Here is a 25,585-nt window from a genome sequence, read left to right as displayed (position 1 = left end):
GAGAGAGAGGAAAGTTGTGGCTGTAGAAGTTATCAAGGGGGATTTGCGGCGTTCTCTGCAGGAAACGAGAGCGGGCTCCAGTTCAAAGCCACATGCACCAACGTGACATATAAGCCATTAAAATATCATCCTGACGGCTCATTTCTGCTCCATCCCCCAACCCCGATCCGCTCCCCCGAAAGCCAGAAGAGGCGAGATGAGGCCGGGCCGCCGGGCCGGACCTGCCCAAGAAGCGGCCCCTGGGCCCGGCCGCTGCCCTCGCCGCCGCCTCAAGTGACGGGCACGAATGAGAAAAACCAAGCAACAGGTGAAGCCTGGTAAGGGTGCAAGGAAGGGACAGAGCCCTGCCGCCCCAACGGTCGGAAAGGGAGAGGGGGACGAGGTGCGGGGGACGCCCGGTGGTGATGGTGGTGGGAGGCGCTCTAGGGTTTCGCTCCCTCCCGCCCTCACCCCCCTCCCCGGGGATGAGATGTGGGGGGCCCTGCGGAGGGGGGTCGTAAACTGGAAAAGCTGGGACGGAGCTTGTCTTCTCTCCCTCCCTCCACCCCTCCGCCCCTCCCCCGAACCCACCGTGGGAACCAGACAGGGGGCTGGCCTGGGGCAAGGCTGAGGGTCCACCGGGGTGCGGTCGCCCCTCCCGCTCCCCTTTGCCCGGGGGAACTAGGTTCCGGGATCCCCCCCCCCCCAACCTTCCAGCTAGACGCCCCGTCCTGGCTGGGGGTCGAGTAGGGGGCTTCCTTCCCCAGGGCCCTCCCAATTCCTCTTCCCTCCCCGCTCCCCGACTCCCCCGGCCCCACTTTGGGTATCAGACCCCGGTCGTGGGGGACAGGGGGGAGCCCGTGGAGGCTGAGATATACTGATCATGTCCGGGGTGGATTTGGGGGATACTGGTTAGGGTTAGGGTTGCCCTGGAGCCCACCGAGTTGAAGGAACGGGAAGAGCGATGGGAGCGATCTGCCGAGTCCCGGGGCCAGGGGAAACTCCCTCCCGGTCTCTCCCCCTCCTCATCCCGCACCTCTTCCCGAGCGAAGGCGGTTCCTGCTGTTCTGATCCGGGGCGGCAACGGGGGCAAAGCAAGGCGTTGACGGTGGTTCTGTCGGGGTCCTAACTTCTCCCGGGGCCACCCACGGGAAAGAGAGTGATTAAACTAGATGGCGGGGGCCCCCCGAAGATGGGGTGACAACTTTCCCAGCCGTGGTGGGAAGGATCCAAGAGGGTTGCGGGTGGAAGGCGGGGCCGGTGGGGGGAGGGAGGGGGTCAGTCTTCAGGGAATTTCCTCCCTCGAAATGCCGCCCGCGTCTTGCCAAGGGGGAAAAAAAGGCTCCCATCTCTGGTGTCCATCTCCGGGGAAGGGTGAAGCTGAGGAGTTAGAACGAAACAAAGAAAAAAACAAACCCCAAACTCTCACCAGGTGGGTCCGGCCCGACTTCTGGCCGAATGGAAAGTCTAAAACAGCGAGTTGGAGGAGATCGCCAATTCTCTTGGGACGGGAGGGACCGAACCCCATCCAGTCCCCTTCCTCCGGCCTCGTAACCAGTCTCCTCTTCTGGGGGTCCGGCTGACACGGGGAGGAGGGGGGGTCCAGGGCCGCCTCAGCCACCCCCACCCCCACCCGGGATCGGTAGGGCGATTAGAGGAAAAAGTCTCCAGGGATGCCTCCGGAATTGCCGCCAAAATGACCCGCAGGGGAATAAAATCAATTCCATCTGCGATTCAGACTTGCATTCTCCAGCTTCACGCTCCGGGCCGGGCGATTTAGATTAAAACCCAGGGGACGACGCTGGGGAGGGAAGAAAGATGGGAAGAAGGGTGTCCTCGTCCCGCAGTGTCGTCCCGGGTGTGGTTGCGTGTGTCTGTGCCTGGTAATGGTGTTTTTAACCATCAAATCAGTCAGTGGAATCAGTCAGCGGTATTTATTAAGCCCGTACTGTGTGCTGAGTACTACCCTTTGCGCTTGGAAAGTAATAACCGATAGAGTTTTTGAGTCTGTATGATTGTTTCTGAGTCTGTGTGGATGTGTATAGGCCTGGTATATATGTGTGTCGATTTAGTGTGTGTGTGTGTGTGTGTGTGTGTGTCTGTGTGTACGTGTGTGTATGGCGGGGGGGAGTCTGATGTACGGGTGTTCGAGTCGGTACTGGCGGGAGGGTGGGGGGTGTTCAATTGAACATTGTCCTGACACCCTTTTACCCCTGACATGCACACATTACACATTTACACGCAACATTCAATGCTACACAAAGATAATCACACAACACACGCCCAGTGATGCACACCAATACACGCACTCGTAGACCCACATACTTATATCGTTCTTGCACCTACGTATAGCTTTCTTTGAGCGTATCGACCCTTGTCCGAGAGCTAACCCCAACAAGCAGCTGCATTTCCCCTTCCCCGGGGACCCCAGTTAGGCCGAGCGATAAACGTCAGGAGGAAAGCAGGAGTTACCTGGGCCCCTCGCAATCAAACTCCAAGAGTTGGAGGTCGGTTCACAAGCCATGGGAGTCATGGCAAACCGAATTAGCCCCAGAAAGCCGCGGGCCGAGGATCAGATCAAAGCCAGGCTGGACACTTGTCCTCCGCCCCATTTGTTCCAAGTCCCCAGGAAAACGCAAGGCGCTCTGAACCGGCCAAGGCCCCCGCCCCCCACACCCCTGAGCCTTCCCATTTAGAGCTGCCCAGAGAAGGAAGAGAACCTAGCAAATGCTAGCGGGCTTTGGGGCGGGGGGAGGCGGGGGACGAGAGAGTTGGTTGGGGGGGGGAGCCTTCCGGCGCCGTGTTGGGGGGCAACTCCCAGCACCGCCCAGCGTTTTCACTGGAACCTTTTCTCTTTCCCCTTTCCCTCCTTCCGCACCACACAGAGACGAGGTCAGAAAATGAGATTCAAGACTTCCCTGGTGATGAGGAAAAGATTCCGACTTTACCGAAACGCCCTGAGAGAGTCAAGTAAGTTTCGAATTTCTGATGAAGAAGCGCGGGAGAAGGTGCTTGAGGTGGGCCGTGGGTTGGATGTGTCAGCTTTAAGGCGCTAGCTTGCTTTGCGGCTTGATGGCTAACGTACTTACATAAACACAAACCCGCGGTCTTCCTCTCCCTCCCCCCCTCCATTCCCCCGCACCCCTCTCCTCTCCCTTCTCCCCCTGCAGCCGGTTAATCCGGATCAATACCTTCTCATCTGGGCGTCCTAGAATTAATATTTGAAGACTTTCTCATTGAAGTCCTCCAGCCCCTGACCTTCTGAGATACCACTGTCACATTATTCTATGACATATTCATCCTGGATTCATTTACGGGCGATTTGATTGGAATGAGATCTGACATGTATTGGATCCCATTAAAGAAGAAGACTTTGATCTTGCTGATGGGGTTTACATGATACGTATCATCTTGACCAGGGAGGCCGGCCTTGCACAATGCGGTAGCGTCCAAGTTTCCACATTGTGTTGTCGGGGGAATCAGTGACTGACGTCTCTTCTAGCGGGGACCTCGGAGGATCTCTTCCTGCTGAAGGACGACAGTGAATATTGGATTTAAAATAAGCGTGTGATTTGGGATCTCTCTCTCTCTCTCTCTCTCTCTCCCTCTTGCCGCTTCTCGCAAGTCTCTCTCCTTCGCTCTTTCTGCCTGCTTCTTTCTCTCCCTCTTGCTGTTTCTCACAAGCCTCCCTCTTGCTGTTTCTCACAAGTCTCTCTCTCGCTGTTTCTCACAACTCTCTCTCAGTCTCTCCCTCTCTCTTCCTCTCTCTGTCTCTCACACCCTCCTCTCTCTCAGGCTCCTCTCTCCACCAGTAGGAAGCTCTCCTCCGGAGAATTGTTGCTTCCAAACTTTCCCCAGGGCACAGAGGAAGATTCTGTTTGAAAAGGGTCGCAAGAGCGACAGAGAGGCGCTCTTCCGCCTAAGGTTGAGGGCAGAGAGGGAAGCGAAGTGGATCTCAGTCTTTGCCCAGGGATTCCCGGAAAAATCCCCCAGAGCGACCAGTCGGTGAATTTCCGGAGCTAAGCGCCCTTCTAAGGTGGTTGTCCCCTGCCGAATGCCTGGCAGGCTGGCAGGCACATCGGGCTGTGTCCGGAAATGTCACAGCTGGAGTATTCAGTTCGGCTTGCAAGCCGCAACTGTTCTCTCCCCTTCCAGACCCACCTCTTTATCCGCCCTAGGCCCGACTCTCGCTCAGGAGCAGCTAGAGAGGGTTGGCTGCATTAGCCGCAGAAAGGTCCCTGACCGTGTCCTGGGGGGGTGGGGCAGCCCGGGATGGGGTGGAAGGCGAGTCTGGTCCAGGGACCGGACGACTCCCTCCTCCCTGGCTCCAGGCATCCGAGTTCGGTCCCAACTCCGCCAGAAAAGCAGCGCAAACAGAACCGCCGATTAGGAGGGTCACATCCCCAAACATGGCTCAGAGGGCGACCCGCGCTTTCTCCTCCAACAATCGATTTCATCTCACGCGGGATTCGCTTCCTGGACCGTGAGGAAGACCCGCGGCTTTCCGAGCCGTGGTAGAGAAATGCAGTTTCGTTGAACTATTGTGGGAGAAAGAAGGGACCCGGCAAAGGCTGGGATTCCCCCACTATGGGGAAGGGGGCTGTCTCCACTTTAGCAAAGCCCCCGCCTCACCCGCCCCAGAGGTTCTTTCCCCTTGAGCTGGCCCCGGGGCCCAAAAGAACAAACTTAAATTCCCTCATGAGCTCAGGTGGGTAAACTTTCTTATTTCGGGGAAAGAGGGGAAAGGGGAGGGGCTAAGAGGCCTTTTTTCAGCGGAGTTTCACTTCCGCTATTTAATTCTCTGTTACAGAGAATTAAATCTGTAACATTTTCACCCCTTCAACTCCACCCAGGCTTACTTTCATCCACACATGTTCAAATACATACATGCACATTCGAACATGCAATAATCACCTCCCCTATAGCTGCCCATCTCCTTCCAAAGGCTACCCGAAGTCTGGTTGGATTTGCACTTCAACAGGAAAGTGAACCGATCTTATTTCTTCGGCCAGAAAAAAAGGCGAAGTTTATTGTTTACTAATAATTAGATGCCAACGTTTCTGGCCCGACCCAGCGATCCCTCCTAGGACTGATTTCTGAGCTTTTAAGAATAGGCTCCCGGGAAGTACTCAGCTTCCTCCAGCTTCTTCCGCTGGGCCTGCCTTCCGCCCTCCACCCACCCTTCTTCGATTCTGCGCTCTTGGGGGCGAACACGCCCGGAAAGCGCTTTAGCACTCTAGCTCCAGACCCCAGAGGAAATCCCTTCGGCCACTCCCAAGTTCCGAAACTCCAAGGGGGTGATTAGGAGCGGGCAGGCAGCAGCAGCAGCCCCATTTTACTCCCTGCCCCCTCCACCTCCCGCTCGGGTCTTTCTCTGAGGGTCTCCCTCCCAGGCAGGCCCAAGTCCGCCCTTCAAAAACTCCTCCCAGGTATCTTCCCGGATGCGAGACTTCTTAGCCATCAACAGGGGGTCTGCTGGTCCCTGCCTGCCACGGCTGTTACCAAGCTCTTGAAAGGTTTTGATCTAGGGAAATTTCTCCTTTTTTTTGAAAAACGGTATTTGTTAAGGATTTACTATGTGCCAGACACTCTACTAACTCCTGGAGTAGATGCAACCTAATTCATTCATTCATTCAATCGTATTTATTAAGGACTTACTTGTGTGCAGAGCCCAATCTGTTTGGACACAGTCCCACGTGGGGCTCACAATCTTAACCCCCCTTTTTATGGATGAGGTAACAGGCACAGGGAATTTACTTCCCCAAGGTCACATGGCAGACAAGTGGTGGAGCGGGGATTAGAACCCAGGTCCTTCTGACCCCCAAACCGCTGCTCTATCCATTAGGCCACAATGCTTCTCCTCTTCCTCCCTTGGAAGAGAGAGCAGAGGTGTCTGATTGAAAGAGGCACTGGGGTTCTGTGAATGGTTACTCTTCCATTGTAAACCTGTAATGGCTTTGCATGTGTAAAGATGTCACTGTCATTGTTGCCCATACAATAGTTCCGCCCGGGCTGGGCACGACCAAGCCCAAGGGTGCCGGGGTGAGCAGCAGCCCATTCCAGAGATGCCAGGGCTAAACCGGGCATGAATGCGGCCCTACGAGGCAGTCCTGCATTCTTTCCAATTTTTGCATGAGGAGGAGGGAGCTAAATGTTCTTTTTCTCAACAAGGAGAAACACATGTTCGGCAAATCAAAGAACAAAAACAAAACACAAAATACCCCGGAGGCAGCCGGAGGTAGCAGGTATGGGTTGTCAAAGTCCATACCTGGCCTGGAAAAGTCCTGGCCCACGGGAGGAACCTGTTTTAATTACTCGTGCATTGCTCCAAGAGTTTTGGCCTTCGGGGAGAGCAGTCAGCGTCTCAGGGGACAGAGCAGACACGGCTCCGGCGCCCGAGGAGAAGAGCCGGTTTAGAGGCGAGGCTTTCTAGCGGTGTAGAAATCCCTCCCCGGCGGCTCGAGGGGCTCTGTGGTCAGTCTCCGTCTCTTTCCCCTCTCCGTGAACTTCATCGGGGAATCAGGGAGGCTGGCGACTGGCCAGGGGTGGAGAAGGCAGGCCCAGAGAGTTCATCTTTCCCTCAAGGCCCTGGTCTCCCGACCTCCAGTCCGTCGCACACCAGGCCAGGGCAGAGAGGAGAGAGGAAAGAGCGAGAAAAAACAGAGGGAAAGGAAGAAGCTGCCCAAAACGTTGGCCTTTCAATTGGACTTTCTGCGAGACTTGACCAGGACCGGGGAACTAAGCTACCCACGGCCCCTACCCCAGAGTTTCTGGGGAAGATGGCGTTCCCTGAGCCTTGTCGGGGAGATTGGCCCTTGTCTTGCACCCTGCTCCTAGAGGTTGGACGCTACTCCCGGGCTGGGCCACAACGTGCCGCGGAACCAGAGAATGGGCCCGGCAGATGGGGTGTGAGCCCGGAAGCTCAGTGGCCACACGTCCAGGGGTTTGGGTGAAGTTTGCGTTTTTATTGCAAAAGGACCCTTCCCCTGTAGCAGAGCCTGGAAGGTGGGGGGAGGGACGTGGGGAGGGCAGGCGGAGTTGGGCAGGAGTACAAGTTCCTGGGAAGGGCTACACATCTCTGCCGCCTCCCCCCCCCCCCCGCCCTGTGTTGAGAAGCAGCGTGGCTCAGTGGAAAGAGCACGGGCTTTGGAGTCAGAGGTCATGAGTTCAAATCCCGGCTCCGCCAACTGTCGGCTGTGTAACTTTGGACAAGTCATTTAACTTCTCTGTGCCTCAGTTACCTCATCTGTAAAATGGGGATTAAAACTGTGAGCCCTACGTGGGACAACCTGATCACCTTGTAACCTCCCCAGCGCTTAGAACAGTTCTTTGCACATAGTAAGCGCTTAACAAATACGATTATTATTATTATTATTGCAGGAGGCACAGGTCCATTCAGAGTGCTGAACCCGGGCCCCCCCTCCCCCCTCCTCCAAATCTAGCCCCCACCCCCCTCGTTTCTTCTCCAACTCTCTAGCCCGGAAATGGCATTGGCCAGCCCCCCCGGGGGCGAGGGAGAGGCTTCTTTAGATCACCAAACCGGGAGCCTGCTGTGCCCACCCGCCGGACCCCGGAGTCCCGGGGTTAGGGCTGGACCCATCCCCGAATCAGGACCGCGGGGACCAGTAGCGTCTGGGCCGGGGCCTGCCGAGTCTGACTGAGCCCGGGAGGAAGCCATTTAAGGAATGCACTCTCCGGATGAGGCAGACAATGGAAATTACCTCCCCGCGGGTGCGGAGCCCGCTCAAACTCCGCCTGGTCCTGGGCACCAGGGACACGAGGGCGCCCAGTCTCTGCCAGGGCCCGCAGAGGGGAACGCTCTTCCGGGACTGACTGGAGGCTCCCGGGGTTGGGTCATGGTGTGGCTCCCTTGGGAAGCGAGGGCTGGAGCGGCGAGACAATTAATCCTAAAGGCAACAAGTGTCGCAGGGAAGGCCCTGTCCTCCTTCCTTCCCGAGAGCTGATCCCAAGACATCGGATCCCCCCTTGTGCTCCACCACTTGTCTACTGTGTGACCTTGGGCTAGTCACTTAACTTCTCTGACCCTCAGTACCCTCATCTGTAAAATAGGAATTACCACTGTGAGCCCTTCGTGGGACAGCCCTTTCTAGACTGTGAGCCCGTTGTTGGGTAGGAGCCGTCTTTATATGTTGCCAACTTGTACTTCGCAAGCGCTTGGTACAGTGCTCTGCACACAGTAAGCGCTCAATAAATACGATTGAATGAATGACAAGGACTGTATCCAGCCAGATTATCTTGTACCTACCCCTGGGCTTAGAACAGTGCCTAGTAAGCGCTTAACAAATACCATTATCATTATTATTATTATTATTTTGGCACCGGTCCGGTCAGAGTACCTCCCTAGAACATAGCACCTTGGGGAAGAGCTTGCTCTCTCCCCCGCCTTCCCGCCTTCCCCCTGCCCCACAACTGTATCTCTGTTTATCTCAGTGTTTCTCCCTGCCTCTCGGTTTCTGCAAGTCTCTCTCTATATATTATTATCTCTGCCCCTTTGTCCATCTTATAGGGTCCCGGGACCCCCAGCATCCCCACCCCCAACTCTTAGGGTCACCTATGCCTAGACTCGGGTAAAGCGGGGAGAAGTCAGGAGCCAGAACGGAGGAGACATTCGGGGAGTGGAGATAGCTAGGCAGAGAGCTAGGGGGAGAATAAAGGTAGACCATGGATTTCTCGGTGGCAGGTTTCTGGAGGCTCCTCCACCCGCCCGCCCCCGCAAATGCCCTGCCACCACTCTGAACTTGGCAGGGTCACTGAACACCTCCCAACCTTTCGCGTGTAGCTCCGGTGGAGGTCCTGTAGACATAGCAATGCCTACCCCCAACTTGCAACTCCCCCCAAAGTCACAGCCCGCTGCAAAACGCCCGCTGTTTGGGTAGTGGGGTGCGAGGAAGTGTAGAGGGGGGGGCATGTAGAGAAGACAGAGAAGATAGGTTCAAGCTAGAGCGCATGTGCAGACTGTGTGTGTGTGCGTGCGTGTGTGTGTGCGTGTGTGTGTGTGTGTGTGTGTGCGCGCGCGTGTGGTTTCCCTCTCCAGCTTAAAGCCTTTCATTCTCCAGCGGGACCTGTCATCAGTGACGTCAATCACCCGGCGCTAGCCTATCAGAAGGCTGGGTGATTGTTCGGCTCCCTGGGCAGCAGCCAGGCTCGTGAATCTTTATTCTCCTCTGAAGCGTATGGGATTCCACGGAGGCATCAAAAAGAGGGAACAAGAAAAAGGCCAAAACTTCCCCTCCCCACACACACACAAAGAAACTTTGCCAAAGTTTTTTTTCCCCCTTTCCCTCTTCCCCACTGTAAGGTGGCTGTAGCTCCGGGAGCCCTTATGGGATGGGCAGAGGTTAAATCCTCCGCCCTCTCCCAGCAGAACTGGCCCAGAACCGCCGTTGATCTCTCGCCCCCCAGGGGGGTCACCGAGCCCGCTGGGACAACTCCACCGCTAGCTTCTCCTCTTCCTCCTCCTCTCGCTCCCCCCTTCTCCTTTCCATCATCTTCCTCCTCTTCCTTCTTCTCTTCCTCCTTTCCTTCCTTATCTTCCTCCTCTTCAACCTCTTCTTCTTCTCCCTTCCTTATCTTCCTCCTCTTCAGTTTCCTCCTCCTCCCCCTCTTCTTCTCCCTTCTCCCCTTCCTTTCCTCTCTCCTCCCCCCTTCCCCCACCATGGCAGACCCTGCCGAGGGAGTCTCTAGTCCAGAGGGAACCGTCCCCAGGGCCCCCCCCCTCCTCCCTCCCCCCAGGCCAGGCGCCGCAGGCCGGTAGGGGCCGTCGAAAGGGCAGTGGCCCGCCACCCCCCTCCGCTCCCTCTCCCCTCCCCCGCGGTCTCACCACGGCCTGTTTGTCTCAACCGCAGGTAGCCCCTCCGGACATCATGACCGCCACCTCCGCCCCGGCGTTGGGATCCCCTCTCTGCTCCCCGGACTCCATCAGCCGCCCGCCCAGGCTGCCCCAGGAGGCCGTCTGAACGGACAGCTCAGGCCGGGGCCTTCTCCGGCCGGGCCCAACCGGGCTGACCATTTCCCCCCCGGGGCCTCGGCCAGGACCGAGCCATCCGCGACGGCCTCCCTGCAGCGCTGCGGGGGCATGAACCTGGACGTGAGCCTGGCGGCCCACGGGGGCGCCGGCACCTTCTTCCGCTACATGCGGCAGCCCATCAAGCAGGAGCTCATCTGCAAGTGGCTGGAGGCGGGCCCGGGGCCCGCGAGGCTCTGCTCCAAAACTTTCAGCACCATGCACGAGCTGGTCACCCACGTCACCGTGGAGCACGTCGGGGGGCCCGAGCAGAGCAACCACATCTGCTTCTGGGAGGAGTGCCTGCGCGAGGGCAAGCCCTTCAAAGCCAAATACAAACTGGTCAACCACATCCGCGTCCACACCGGCGAGAAGCCCTTCCCCTGCCCCTTCCCCGGCTGCGGGAAGGTCTTCGCCCGCTCCGAGAACCTCAAGATCCACAAAAGGACGCACACAGGTCGGTATCGACGGCGCGCGCGTCCCTGGGGGCTGAAGGCAGGCGCGGTGTGTGCGTGTGTGTGTGTGTGTGTGTGTGTGTGTGTGTCTATGTGTGTCTGTGTCATTGCGTGAGAGGGAGTATGTGTGTCTGTTGGCGCGCGCGCACGCCCCTTGCTAGCCGGGTTTGTGGGGTTTTTTTCAGCTCCAACTCTCATTTTTCGTTCACCCTGCCAGAGGCCATAAAATATTCATTTTGCGTTACTATTCTTGGATTCATTCAAGTTTTCCGGGACTCTGTACGGCGGTATCGGGTCCGGTTCTGCTAAGGTGGGGTGGGGGCGAGGGACAAAGGAAGACGGGCTGACGGACACTCAGACAGGCAGACAAAAAAGCGAACGTACGCGCGCGTACGACGGGTTGTGTGAGGGGGTGTAGCCGTGAGTGTCGTTACGTGACCCGTGATCACGCGGTTTTAGGCTGTTTCAAAAGATGTAGAAATCAAATCGCTGGGCAAACTCCCGACTGGAAGAGAAGCCGGAGGAGAATCACTTTCCCAGCCTTTTTGACTGATGGAGCTGAACCGTTCCAGCTCCCAGCTCGGTGGGAACGTAGCAGCTGCCACTTTGCGTTCAACAGTTACCTTCATGCCTCAGGGAAACACACAGACAGACAGACAAGCACACACACACACACACACCCCACACACACACACACAAACTGTGGGTATATGTACGTATACGTCCATATCTATATATGGAGAGGGTGAGAGAGAGAGAGAGAGAGAGAGAGAGAGTGTTGTGCAGGGCGCCGTTCATAGGCCGGGTCTGTGCAAGCCTCATCCCCACTTAGGCGAGACCCCAGGGTGCTTGGGCCCATCCATTCTCAGTACCATTTGCAGAACTGTAAAGCCAAATGGGACCACGTGTCACACACATCTGTTCGTCCCGGGGAACCGAGGGAAAGGTAGCTGGCTGGCTGGGAGACTTTGCCGCGCTTGAACTCCTCCGGCCGGCCCAAACCACCCGAAATGATGGAAAATTCAAGTAGAAAGTTTCCCATTTTTTCCAGGCCAGGCTGCAAAATCGTATTAATTCGTTGAGCAGCCCGGGTTTGCGATCATTTTAAGCTTCGATTTTCTTCTGTGGAAATCAAAGAAGCAACACCCTTCTTTCTCCCCGCCCCCCCCCCCCCCCAACTCCCCCTCCGCATTGGCGGGGATTTCAATCTCTTCCAGCAGAGTGGCTGCTTTTCCTCTTCCTCATTCTCCTACTGCCCCCTGCCGCTCCATCCCTGTTCCCCCTTCCTAAACCACCGGGCCGATCGCCGTGAGCCCTAGCGCTCTCCAATGCACCCTTTCCGAAGTCCCGCTTCCGACGACGGGAAACCAGAGGGCCGGGCCGCCCCACGGACAACATTGCTACCGCCCACGGGGCGGAGAGAGGGGCGAGCTCGTCCTTCTCCCTACTCCTTTTTTCCCCTCCAGCCCCACGTTTGCCCGCCTCCTTCCCGCTTCTCCGGGTCCTGGGACTTCTCTGCACCCTGCGGTAGCGTCTTGCCCCCTCGCCAGTGTGCAACCCCCGGTTTTCTTCCATTTTCTTTCATTCCCTAGTTTCTGGGAGGGGAAATTCCATCAGCCACCTCAGTCCCCTTCTCATGGGGCCAGAGCAGGATTACTAGCCTCGAGCCAGTGCCCACGTCCTCTGCCCTGGATGCCCAGCGTGGTGTCGGGGGCGCTGGGCGAATAGGGGGCCGAGGTCTGCAGCCCGGAGCGCGGTAGCCACACCGCTGGCAGGACGGGGTGGGAGTGTGGGAGGGAGGCCAGGCTGGCTTCTCCTTGGCGGCCCCTCGGCCGGGATGGAGGGCATTCATTCACTCCTTCAATCTCATTTATTGAGCTCTTACTGCGTGCAGAGCACTGTACTAAGCGCTTGGAAAGTATCATTCGGCAACAGCAGATCCCGCCGGTTCTCTCTTGCTCCAGGGCTGCTCTCGAACCCCCCGGAGTTGTCGACCGCAAAACGATTCGGAAATTGCAATAGTAACTGGCCACAAATTATTCATGAAGACCGTTCTATAGATTCCACGGGAAAATGATTGCCTTTTCAAATATTAATGGCGTTTCCCTTGCGCGAAGAGGCGTGGATCACCGGGGCTTTGGGCTTTCCCGGGGCGGGCCTGGGCCGAACGGACCGGCCCTCCGCGTCCCGGCCGGGTGGACGGATGGACGGGTGGGCCTCGCTGGCGATTGGCGAGGCCCAGGACAATGGTGGGAGAGAGGAGAGGAGGGGACAGGCTTTTAGGGCAACGGACACTCAGACCGGCCGCCGGGAGCGACGTTGGCTCCAGCCTCCACTAGCCCTCTTCCTCGCCCCCGGCCAGAGGTGCCCAAAAAACCCAGGCCGGGCGCGAGTAGAGGAGCAGGGGGGAGCCTCCCCCGGAGGGGAGATGCCCCCGTGCCTTGGGTCCACCTACAAGTGGCTTTTCGGCCGGCGGCGCGGCGACAGGAGCATTCCCGGGGCCGAGCAGGGCCGGGAGACGGGAGGAGGGCGGAGGAAGGGAGAGGGATGGGTGGGAGGCTGGTGAGGGCGCCGGGGGTCACCGGGGGTCACAGGGGCCCCGAACGGCAGTGGATGGGTCAGCCGGACGATCCAGAGTCGGGGTCAGACCGGCAAAGACGGGCAATGGGGCGGAGGAGAGAGATTGGGGTGGGGGCGGATTGTGGGGGTCGCTGCTCCAGCTGGAGAGAAGCGGGAGTGGCAGTCGGGCACGCATCGCATTCGGCCTCCGAACCAGGTACCAGTTCGGAGAAGGGTTGTTGGTTGGGCACAAACGCCCCTCCTGCGTGCATTAGGCGGCACCGCTCGTCAGCTCGGGCCTCTGCTCCCACGCAACTCCCGGGAGGCAGACACACGAGTGTGATTTTATTATTGTTCTTATTTTGGAGGGGAAAAATCCCTCGAAACCCTCCCCCCTCCCCCACCCTTTTCTCTTTTTCAGGAGTTGGATACATCTTATTTTTGTAAGTGATTTTATTTTACGAGTTTTGCGGTCATTCGTGGCGTCCGGCCGGGCGGCGAGGGGCGCATGCGGACGGCTTGGCACCGACCTACTCTGCCATCCGCGGATTTCCTAAAACAAATGCATCTGCATGAGAAATGGGAAATGGACGGCGCCTTGGCAATCCCCCAAATCCGAGGCCAGAGAAGGGAGGTGGCCGGAGGGCGGGAGGTCGTGGGTTGCAGGCTCAGGTCACTTCCCCACGCAGCAAAACCCCCGCGGGAGTCGGCAAACAACACGTCGATCGCCTAACACGCCTCGATTTGCGCTCGTGCTGGCTGAAGGCTTTGTTTCCATCAGCCCAAGCCCGGGTCGTTTCCGTGAATGCATGGTCCTCTGCAAATGGCTTTCGAGCAAACGGCAATTCCCCTGTAGTCGGCGTTTGGCTCGCGGCCTCTTCCGAATCGCGCATCCTAGCTGCTTCTTCCCTCTCGGACTCTAGCGGGGGTCTTTCCTCTCTCTCCAGGCGGCCAGGTCTAGCCAAGCCCTCGGCCAGGGCCACGGTTCGCAATCCGTCGATCCGCGGAAAACGCGCGGCCCAGAGCGGAGGGATGCATGCATGGCTCTTCCCGGGGCGGCTGGTCCCGACACCGCGCTTCCGAGCAGACACACACCTCCCCCCTGCCCCGGGCCCCTTCCCACGGCCGAGCGGTCCCAGTTCGGATGCCGAGGATACCCCGCGTCCCTCCCTCCAGGATCACTTCGTGCGGGACTCCCGCTGGCGTGGCTCTGAGACTTTTTTTAATGGTATTTGTGAAACGTTTCCTAGGTGCCAAACGCTATCCTGAACGCTGGGCTAGGTATAAGAAAATCAGGCCATGTCCCACGTGGGACTCACAATCTTAATCCCCATTTGTCAGATGAGGGAACTGAGGCACAGACAAGGTGAATGACTTGCCTGAGGTTACACAGCATAGAGTGGCGGAGCGGAGATTAGAACCAGGGACCTTCTGACTCCCGGGCCCTTGCTCGTCCCACTAGGCCACACTGCTTCAGAGGCTTGCCTTCTCTGCCCCAGGGGTGGCCGGGTCTCTGGTCCGTGAAGACGGTCCCTCTCCCTCCACGGGCCTGACACCAAACTCCTCACTGGCCCTTCCTCAACTCCAGCAGGTTGAGCTGAGGGAGGTCACTGCCTCCAAAAAGTGCTATCTCACCGCGAGGGCCCATCCACCAGCAAGACTGGAAGACTGGGGAGACGAAAGTGCTAAACGTTTACCCTGCAGGTTGGGGAGGCTGAGGCTCAGGGTAGAGCAACTCAGAGGGAACCCGGGACCTCTCATCAAACCTTCTCTAAGAACAGTTCAGACTGGGCCCAGGGAGACGGGAGAGGGTGCATGGGAGTAGTGAGGGTGCAGGGGAGTAGCCTAGAATCGAGAATGAGTTGAAGCTGATGAAAAGCCAGTTTAAATGGGAGCAGGGACAGGTATAGACGAAGGGCGAGGGCGGCACGTTTAAGCTCCAAAGCCTCCTTCACTCTCTTTTTGAAGTAAATCAATCAATGGCATGTATTAAACGCTTGATGTGTGCAAAACACTGCACTGACTGCTTGGGAGAGTATACAGAAGCAGCATGGCTTAGTGGAAAGAGCACGGGCTTAGGAGTCAGAGGTCATGGGTCGTGGGTTCTAATCCCGGCTCCGCCACTTGTCAGCTGTGTGACTTTGGGCAAGTCACTTAACTTCTCGGTACCTCAGTTACCTCATCTGTAAAATGGGGGTGAAGACTGTGAGCCCCACCTGAGACAACCTGATGACCCTGGATCTACCCCAGAGCTTAGAACAGTGCTCGGCACATAGCAAGCGCTTAACAAATACCTATATTATTATTATTGTTATTATTATTATCGGAGTCAATAGACACGATGCCTGCCCTCAAGGAGCTGAAGTCCCCGACGCTTGGCTGGAATGCTAATTTGAAGGCGGAAACAGGTCCGACTGGATCGGGAAAGATAATAATAATAATAATAATAATAATAATAATAATGGTATTTGTTAAGCTCTTACTATGTGCTAAGCGCAGGGGTAGATACAAGGTCATCGTGGTGTCCCACGTGGGGCTCACAGTCTCCAGCCCCATTTGACAGATGAGGGAAATGAGGCCCAGAGAAGTGAAGCGACTTGCCCAAGGTCACTCGGAAGCCAAGAGGAAACTCCCCCCTGCCTGATTCCCTCCCTCGAGTTTTGGGGGTGACGCCCTCCCGCCAGGGCCGGGAAGCCGTCCCCCGAGGGGTTCCTGGACCCTGGGGGCAGGGGGGACTGCGTGAAGGACGCTCTGCTCTCCACCTGGCCACCTCGTGTCCGTCTTGCTCACGCCCGTGTCGGTCGCTTGCGTCCTTGCAGGGGAAAAGCCCTTCCGCTGCGAGTTCGAAGGCTGTGACCGACGCTTCGCCAACAGCAGCGATCGGAAGAAGCACTCCCACGTGCACACCAGCGACAAGCCCTACAACTGCAAAGTGCGAGGCTGCGAGAAGTCCTACACGCACCCCAGCTCCCTGAGGAAGCACATGAAAGTGCACTGCAAGTCCCCTCCGCCCAGCTCGGGCTACGACTCGTCCACCCCAACCCTGGTGTCCCCCTCTTCCGACCCCGGCCCCGGGCTCGCCCCCCACGAGCCGGCGGCCGACCTGAGCGAATGGTACGTGTGTCAGGGCCCGGGGGCCGACCCCCGCGCCTCCGCCCGCCGAGCCCACCGCCCCGCACCGCCCCGCGCCTCCCCGCCCGGCCATGGACACCGACGGCTCCCGCAGCCCCTCCTGCAGCCCCCCGGCGGATCCCCCGCCGCCCCCCCGCCCCTCCGCGCGGTCCTGCGGAGCGCCTCTTGAGTCGAGGAGCCGGGGTCCCGCTGGGGGACAGAGACGAGAGAGAAAGCAGAGGCAGAAGGGAAAGAGATTCCCCAAGGCCCCCGTCGGCCCCGACCTCACCTCCGTCTGCTGTGCTGGGTGGGAGACCGTTAGGTGCGTCTCTGGGCCTCTGGGAGAGTCTGAGAGCCGGACCTCTTTGGGGCGTCCCCCATCCCCTTCCCCCGTCCCCCTTCCGCGCGACCGCAGGCTGCTTCCTGAGCTTCCCGCCGCCTGGTTTCTCAGCCCCGGACGTGGCTCTTCGGGGGGCGGAGGTCCCACCCCGGTGACCGAACCAGAGGGGGCCGAGGGTCTCGGCGTGGGGAGCGAGGCCTGACGGTCCCACCCCTCTTCCCGCCGTATCCACCGGTCCCCGGGGGTCGGGGGGGAGTCGGAAGGGGGCTGGGGAGGGGGAGGACCCAGGAAGAAGGACGGGGTGGTCTCTATCTGCAGGGCGCGACGTCGGACCGAGGAAACGGTCCCGGTCCGTTCCGGCCCCGGTAAACCGGAGCAATAAATTTTCTGTATCGACTAAAGCCCCAACCCAGTCTATGTGTTGTCCATCGCGTGGGTCAGGCAGGCCAGGAAAGGGTGGGGGACGGGGGCGGGGCTGCACCGGCCACAGTTTCACTCCTGCCCAGGCTGAAGCTATTTATTCCCTTAGGGCCCTGGGGCAGGGGAATCTGCTCTTGGCCACAAAGCTGCCGTTGGGGATCGTTTATTCCATCCCAACTCCGGCCCAGACCGGAAGGATCAGATCACCGGGAGGGGTTGGAGGGAGCCGGCCTTTTGGCACACCCCACAGGCCAAATCCACACAGAGGGGGCAGTGGAAGCACCAGTCTTTCTCTTGCTCCTCTTTCTCGTCCATTTCTTCTTCTTCCTACTGCTTCTCCTCCTCCTTCTTGCCCTTTTCCACCGCCTCCTCCTCTTCCTCTTCGCCTCCTCCTCCTTTTCCTCCTCCTTTTCAGTCCAGTCGTATTTACTGAGCGCTTACTATGTGCAAAGCCAGTACTAAGCGCTTGAGAGAGCACAATACAATAATAAATGGGCACATTCCCTGCTCACCTCCTCCCTCCTTTTCCTCCTCCTCCCCCTTCTCCTTCAACACTTCTTCCTACTCCTCTTTCTCTTCCAACTCTTCTTTCTCTTCCTCTTCTCCTCCTTCAACTCTTTCTCCTACTCTTCCTTCTCTTCCAGCTCTACATCCTGCTCTCCTCCTCCTCCCCTTCAACTTTTCCTCCTACTCCTATTTCTCTTCCAACTTTTCTTCCTCCTCCTTTTCCTTCTACAACGCTTCCTCCCCGTCCTGCCATTCCTATCCCTTATCCTTCTCCTTCTTTTCCATCTCCAACTCTTCTCCTTCCTCCTCTCTCCCCTCCCTCCTCTTTTTTCTCCTCTTCCTTCTCTTCCTTCTTCTTTTCGTCCTCCTCTTCTTCCTCTTCCTTGAATATCGCTAGGCTGGGCTGGCTTCTGTTCCCGTCAACCCACATCTTCCGGCAAATGTTTTTCGCTGGGGAGAGATGGACGGGAAAGGTTGGCGGGATCGGGGGCGGAGGGCCGAGGGCTCTGGCAGGGCTGGGGGGCGAGGAGGGGGAACGCAAGGGCGGAGCCTGGGAAAGCCTTCATTCCAGATGAGATTTTTAAACAATGTCTCTCCTTCCGAGTGCTTTATGACTCTAACCCCCACCCCTACCCCAACTCAACTAAAATACAAATATTTGTCGGAGGAGGTAAATCACCTTTAATTTTTCATTTGCTTGTTGCAGATGTCTACGACGTGGCTCTCAAGGTAGAGGAGACAGCGCAGCTGAAAGGCCGGATCCTCCGTCTTAGACATCAAAGGCAGGCCGCACAAAGAAGTATTTCTTCGCAACGGTGGATCTTCATGGTAAGTTAGGATTTCTATGGCAATGGGGAAGCCTCGTCCAGGCCTTTCATGAAGGACATAATATTTACGTCTAACAGGCCTTTTCTCTTGTGTATACAAGTATATATTTTTGTTTGACGCGAACTAAATCATTTTCGTTTAATTTCCGGTAAACAAAACCCACGCGAGTTAGCCCTTGTTCCGGATCATAATAAAAATGGATAATAACGGCAGGAAGAAAGGAGCCTCTTGAATTGAAGCATCAACTCACTTTGTCTCGGCTCTGTGCCGGGATCAGAGAGAGGGTTTCCCCGGGCCGGCGGCGGGTTCTAAAGGCGAGGAAATGGTTTTTCAGGGGGAAGAAAAGGCGAAAGGTCTAATCAAGCCCGGGTTGTTCAAAGAGTCTGATTTTGGGGTTGAAAGTGTGAGTTTTATGGTGATCAGCATGCCACGTTAGGATCGCTATGGTAATGAGGGCAGCAATACGAAGCTGCCTTCAAAGAAGGCACACTCCATTTGAGACAGTCTATTAAGATACATTTGCGCTGACCTTTGACTCCAGGCTAGTTTGATACAGTCAATCCGCTCCCGGGCACATACACCCTCCACTGAAAAACACTTTTTGCAGATTGGGGGCTGGGGGGTGGGGGGGTGGGGTGGGGGGGGGTTAACTCCACCTTGACTTGGGGGGCTTGGGGGCTGTCCTGATCGTTGTGTTCCCTAGCTGTGGTGCAGGCGTTGTAGTGTTGTGTTTTGCACAACATTGATTAATTTTAAAAAAAGGAGGAGCTGGTTTCTCGGTCTCTCCTTAACCCCTGGACGAGTGGGAAACTACAAGAGGTCCCTTGGAAACACCTTTATACAGAGAAACTCTAAAGCATTTCACGCTTCCATTATAAGCATGTTAGTTGAGGGGCATGGGGGTGGGGGCTTGGTCCCAGTCCTAAGGGGAGAGCTCCCACTCCTTCTTATCCCTCCCTCCCCCATCTCCCCTCTCCCAGAAAACTATCCCAGGGCAGTCTGGCTGGCTGGGGACTCCGCCATTTGTAAGCAGAGTCTTCCGGAGGCCGAGGAGAGCGCTCGACGGGCTTGTGGCGGGGAGGAAAGTCCCTGGAAAGTTAGGAGTCCATGTTCCCGTAATTGTCTTGTTGTTTATTTTATCCAAGTGCCCCAGTGAATAGGGGAAAAATAAACACGGGGGAAAAAAATTCAAACAGTTGAGTCGTCTTTAGTGCCAGCCCTTGTGGTTGTATCAAAAAGGATGGTCCGCTTTCTATTGAGCTGGGAAATCTTTGAAGTGGGACTTATTATCTGAGACATTCCTGCCCGTCGCCCTAACAACGCTGATGAAACGGAAAAGGTTCTTTGTCAGTGATCTGTTCCCCTCTCTGTCAAACTGCCCGGCCCGCCGGCCTGAAACCGTTTCTAAAGAGAGAAAACCTAACTTTCCCTCGGATAACTTCAGGCCTCTCGGGCTATACAGCAAAGGCCGAAACTAAGGGGCCAGCAGGGATGAGACCCGCTTCACGACTCCCTGGTACGCAGCTGGATGCGGTGGAGACAGCGAAAGCGAAGCGGGTGGTGGGGGGCGGGGAGGGTTTAGGACATATTCATTGATTCATTCAATCATATTTATTGAGCACTTACTGTGTGAAGAGCACTGTACAAGCGCTTGGGAAGTACAAATTGGCAACATATAGAGACGATCCCTACCCAACAACTGGCTCACAGTCTAGAACACACACACACACACACACACACACACACCACACACACACACACACACACACACAATTGCAGGCCGGGCAAAATTCACGGTCCTGTTTGATATGCTGTGGTCAAACCGATACCTACCGACAGCTCTTCGGCCTTCGTTGTGCCCTCGAAACAGCGCCCTGGAGTAGTTTGTGCCTCGGGATTTTCAGTCCCAGTGACCCTCAGTAACCCCCTCCCCTCACCCCACTGCTCGGCGACAGGCCAACACCGCCCAAAGCGGCCACATCAACCTCCCAATCACCACCAGTTCGCAACCGACCGGCCCTTTCCAGGATCCACGATGACGAAGCTGCCGTTGGGAGAGGGTCACCGCCCAGGGTCAGGTCTCCCCTGGTCCATTCGACGCGAGTCCGTGAACTTGGGCGGGGAACCGCCGCCGCCGCTAAGCGATATGTGCGAGGGGAAACCCTGCTCTCTCCACGGGTATCCGCCCCCTTGGTGTACACTAAGGGGAGAGAAAGCCCTCTTGTTGTGCTTTTCTTAATGGCTTTAAAAAGAGGGATGTGTAGATTTTGTGTGTGCCTGCGTGTGCGCATGGGCGTGTGTGTGTATATATATATGAGTGTGTGCGCGTGATAAGTAGACCACTTGTACAGAAGTTTCTTAAAGCTGTAACCCATGCTGTTATTATGGTGGCTGTAAAATGTCGTCTTTTATATTGATTTTTATCTGTTTGCTGGAGATTCCCATATGTTTGTTTACATCGCTAATTTATGGGAAAATGAAATGATCGCAATGAATGTGAATTATTCCGACAGGAAAACGTTTTGTAACCGTAACTCACCCGAGAAGCCCTACTGAATCGTTTTACTGCGTCGTTCCCTCCCAGAGTAGGTATGATTTATCTCTCCACCGTAGCCGGAGTTCAAGAGCAAAAGTCTCCCTTCCCCTCCCCCAGCACCTCCATGCCCTTTCTGCATCTGTTCTACGACCGACTGCGAAAAGGGTTTGCAAAGATGCAAACACTACTGAGAGGGCTTGGATCATTCTTACTGTAAATTTGTACAGAATCACCCAGTCTGGCCTTCTCCTTCCAAAGATGGTTCTTTACAATTGTATTTGGGGTTTCGTTTATTTTCAATTTTCCGTCTGAAATAAACGGCGTCTGAGTTTTTGGGGTTTTTTTGGATTTCTGTTTTTACTTCGCTCTGCGCTCGGTTTCCTTGAGCACCAGGCCGGGGCCGGGACAGGGGGTTAGCAAGGGGGTCCTTCCGACTGAACGCGTGGCGGGCGCGGGGAAGCGCTGAGGGACCATGCCGGTGTCCCTGGGAAAGCAGACGGTTACTGCTCCTCCTCTCTATCCTAACCTGGTCCCAGTAGTCAAGACAGCCAGAGGGCTGAAAACCTAGATCCAGAAAAGGCCACGTTTGGCTCATGTCCAGTAGTTTTCCCAGCCCCTTTCCCTCTTCTCTCCACGAACACCTCCTGAGCCCTGGGATACTTTCCGAACCGAGTGGCCCATAGAAGACAGGGAGAAGAGCCAAGACCAGGCTGCTACTGGGTTTGTAATAATAATGATAATAATAATAATAATAATAATAATAATAATAATAACAATAATGGTATTTGTTAAGCCCTTACTATGTGTCAAGCACTGTTCTAAGCGCTACCCTATTTAACTGAGTGTAGTGGCCCTTTATCACCCTCTGCCCCCTCCTTTCCTCTCCTTCCCCTTCTTTGCACCCCTCCTGGTTTTCTCCTTTTCTCCCCCTTCTCCACTCCCCCACCTCCCGCTTCCTCCATTCCCGCTTGCCCTTTCACCGGCCCCCCGTTCATTCATTCATTCAATCGTATTTATTGAGCGCTTACTGTGTGGAGAGCACTGTACTAAGCACTTGGGAAGTTCAAATCGGCAACATATAGAGACTGTCCTCCAGCTCACCTTCCAAATGCCTATCGGGACTCTTAATACCCATCCCTGCCAACGGCTAGAACGAGCCCAACTTCAAGACCGCTGTCCCCCACCCCCAAGAGTTCAATGTCTGCCCCTCGGAGCGGCGCCTCAAAATCCTCCCCCCAGCCACAGTGAAGGAACAAGAACATTTCTCTTCCCTTCCTCCAGGAGACCTTGGAAAAGGTAATGACTCCATCCCCTACTCCCACCCAGGAAGTCCATTGCTTGGCGTGATTTTGGTCCCAGCAACAAGTTGATGCACACCATCACTTCTATGTGGAGTGGAAGAATTGGGGAGTGTCAGGGTTGGAGTCGTCAAAAAGGAAAAGAGAGTCGACTATCAAGGTGGGTGGGGGAAATAAGGATGGGAGAGGTAGATGGAGATTGAGAGTTGGAGAGAGAAACAAAGAAATGGAATCTAAAGTGGACTGTAAATTACAGCAATATGGCCTCACAAAGCAAAACAAAAGGAGTTGTGAGTGTGACTGCGAGTTTGTACGGCTACGGTTTGCGTGTCCATAGGACTAATACCTGTGTGTACCGGTGTTACCTACCTGTAGAGTATATCCTAGTCGATAGAGCACGGGCCTGGGAGTCAGAAGGACCTGGGTTCAAATCCCGCCTCTGCCACTTGTCTGTTGTGTGACCTTGGGCAAGTCATTTAGCTTCTCTGCGCCTCAGTTCCCACTCAGCTGTAAAATGAGGATTAAGACTGTGAGCCCCATGTGGGGAGAGGGACTGTGTCCATCCCGATTTTCTTGTATCCACCCCAGCGCTAAGTATGGTACCTGTCACATAGTAAGTGCTTAACAAATGCCACAATTATTATTAGGGCACTGTGTTTCTAGTTCTGTGCGTCTGTCTGACTGTTGAGTCTATCTGTCTCTCCCTCTCGAGATAATTGGTTCTCGCTCCTCCAAGGCTCTAAACTCGGGCCTTCGTGTGCCATTTTGGACGCGCCCCGGCATGTGCAGACCGAAAGCCGTGTGCGTGGCTTCACTTTGTCCTGGTTAAGTTGATGACACCCATTTTGGGGTGTGCTGGGCATGAGCCTTGAGTAATAAACGATTTATCTCTGGGTTTAGGGGAGGAGAGGAAAGAGAAGGAAAGGACAGGGGACCGTGGGAGAGAGCCGGGCTAATGGTTGGGTCGTAGGAATAGGAATCCAGACCCTCTTCCATCGCAACTGCCCCTGGGCAGAGGCGTCGCCAGGCATCCTTCATCGGGTCGCCTAAGGGCATAGCCCACTCGCGTCTGGAACAGTTTTCCCTCGCGCATTTTCTTCTGCCCCTTTGGAAATGTCTGTCCGTCTGTCTCCGTCAGGACAGTGTCTGTCCCTTAGTTCCGAGCCTGGGGCTGCAGGGAGAAGAGCATCCCGAGTTCCCCGCACCTAACGCCCCCATCTCCCCGCTATCTGTGGCTGGAGGTAACGGGGCCCGGGTACCGCCCAGCTGGGTCTTCTGAGCACCAGGTTTTCCCAGGCTTCCCTGGAGGGGAAAAATGGTTCTCCGGAAGGGATATTTTACTCTGTCAGATTAAAATAGTCCCTGCCTGATCCACACTTCTATACAGGTGCAGAACTGTGCAGCCACTGACGCGCAAGGGTGTATGAGTGTATGTGTAAATCCACCTCGAAATGTGTGGGTGTAGTCACTTAGGTGTACATGTTGTTGTGAATGTGTGTTCAGATGCTTGAATGTGATTTGCAGTTACAGGTGTGTGTCCATGTGCATTCATGTCTGGCTGGAGCGCAATTCCATTAATACATGTGTGTGTTTGATCACAAGGGCACATATGTATATATATATATATATATATATATATACCTATATATACATATACATATATATATATATATATATATATATACATACCCGCGTGCAAGTATGTGTTCACGTATGCCCATGTGCACGAATGTATACGTGAACCAGTCACTGGAAATCTGAGTGCCACGCCTTCGAGCGGGTCACCGCGGAGATGCGTAATTTATTTTTAAAAGGCCCAAGAAAAATTAGAGGGAATCGAGTTTATTTCGATGTGGATTGGAGCTGGAGCAATCAGATGGCCTTAATGTCACCCACATGACTTGTTAAGACGCCGCAGCTCTAGTAACCGTCCATAGCTCGTCTAGACCATATGTTGATTTATTCCGATCATAAGTACGTCCCGGAGAAACCGCCTCCGAGCTCAGCGCCGGATGCCAAAAGAGCCGCGCGTTCGAGCGAGCGTGTACGACCTGGTTAAAAGCTCTACAGAGGCATTTTGTTCCCCGCAGTGAAGGGCCCCTGTTCAGACCCGGACGAGAGAGGGTGCTTAATCTCCAGCTCTCTGGCTCGGGGGCAAGAGGAGGGTGGGAGGAAGAGATGAGGACTCCCACAGGTCGCCTCCACAGCAACATGTTTTCAGCTTTCTGGCCTACTCCCTTCTAAGTGCAGGGAAGGAGGGACCCAACCCTCCCAGGGGGTAGAGGAGACCCCGTCGGAGGACGGTTTTGTCCTCAGGGGCCGGGAGAGCTATATCCAGCTGTTCGGCGCCGGGAAGCAATATTTATTTCTAGGATACGAGCTTCTGGGAGTTCTTCCGCAGATGTTTCCCGGGGGGGAGCAACTCGGCTAAGCACCGGTCCAGTGGATACTAGGGAGGCTGCAGCTGCAGCTTATAAACCATGGCGAGTACCAGGAGCAAGCCACCCAGGCTCTCCAGCCACAGAAGCGTCGCCGCACTCCACCACCCTTTCCTAAGAGATGGGAGAAATAGGCGAGAATTCTTCCACCCCCACCCCTTCCACTCTCAGAGGGACCCAGCCCCGTTCTCACTAAAAACAAGTCCCACCAGTAGTTCTGTTAGAGCCCCCTGTCTCTGCTTCATTTTCCCCCGCCCCCTGTCTCCCTCCGCCCCCACCCCACCTTTTCAAGCCAGGGACCTCAATTCTGTGACCAAAGGGGAGGAGGGGAAGATGTCCAGACCCGAGGAAACTGAGGCTTCTTTGAGAACCTGGGTGGATCCTTAGCATCGGTTTCAGTATCTGCTCATCAAGCCCGATTTTTTTATTTTCTGTTAAAGCGTCTCCCCCAGCCACGGGGTGATCCGCGGTTGGGCAAACATTTGCATCCTGCTCAGCTATGAAATAGAGTTGTAGGACCGGAGGGCTGCGTGACTGCAGTGACGACCCTGGGGCTCGGTCGTGCCCCCGACGAGGAAGCCCACCAATGACTAACAATCATGGCATTTGCTAAGCGCTTACTATGTACCAGGCACTGTATTAAGCGCTAGGCGGGACGGCCACCGGGCACGGGCACCTGCGATGATGGCAGCCTTTCCAGTGCTTCCTGGCGTTTCCCCGCTCGGCACTTTCGACAATCCCGTTGGGCAGCGAGGAATCCGGAGTCAAATGCTTTCTATTGTGAAAAAAACAGACCAACTTTAACACACACACACACACACACACACACACACAAACTCTCTCTCTCACACACACACACAGACACGCACACACACACTCAGGGAGGGAAAAAAACTGTTGTAGAAAAACAGAGCCCCCTTTAAGGGTGAAATATCATTTCATTGTAAAGAGGAAAAGAAAAAGGAGTCGGTAATCCAACTTCCGGAAACTGTTCTGAATTATTTCACCAGACCCTTTTAAAAGGGGATTAGCAGGGCTTTAGGAGCAAAACCCTTCTGTTTTATTCAATCTCAGATTTTATGTTATAATT

General features: G+C 55.7%; 1 protein-coding gene across 5 annotated transcripts; it reads left to right on the top strand.

Annotated features, from left to right (window-relative positions):
- Window positions 1-21,090, top strand: ZIC4 (Zic family member 4). Of its 5 annotated transcripts, XR_005451092.1 has the most exons (8): window positions 1-307; window positions 2,865-2,949; window positions 9,846-10,460; window positions 13,439-13,460; window positions 13,965-14,245; window positions 15,837-16,131; window positions 18,102-18,223; window positions 20,179-21,090. XR_005451092.1 is itself a non-coding variant. In XM_038746961.1 (7 exons), coding segments are annotated over exons 1-7 (1,320 nt in total). In that variant the 5' UTR covers window positions 1-286; the 3' UTR covers window positions 18,103-18,832. The 5 variants fall into 5 exon arrangements, 4 of the variants coding, with proteins under 4 accessions (XP_038602889.1, XP_038602903.1, XP_038602917.1 ...); XM_038746961.1 differs by lacking the exon at window positions 20,179-21,090 and having other exon boundaries at window positions 18,102-18,832; XM_038746975.1 differs by lacking the exon at window positions 20,179-21,090 and having other exon boundaries at window positions 1-317; window positions 18,102-18,832.
- Window positions 21,091-25,585: the final 4,495 nt, after the last annotated feature.

This window comes from Tachyglossus aculeatus, chromosome 1 (genome assembly GCF_015852505.1).
Source record: "Tachyglossus aculeatus isolate mTacAcu1 chromosome 1, mTacAcu1.pri, whole genome shotgun sequence".
Classification (NCBI taxonomy): Eukaryota; Metazoa; Chordata; class Mammalia; order Monotremata; family Tachyglossidae; genus Tachyglossus; species Tachyglossus aculeatus.
This window is presented reverse-complemented; position numbering and strand designations above follow the sequence as displayed.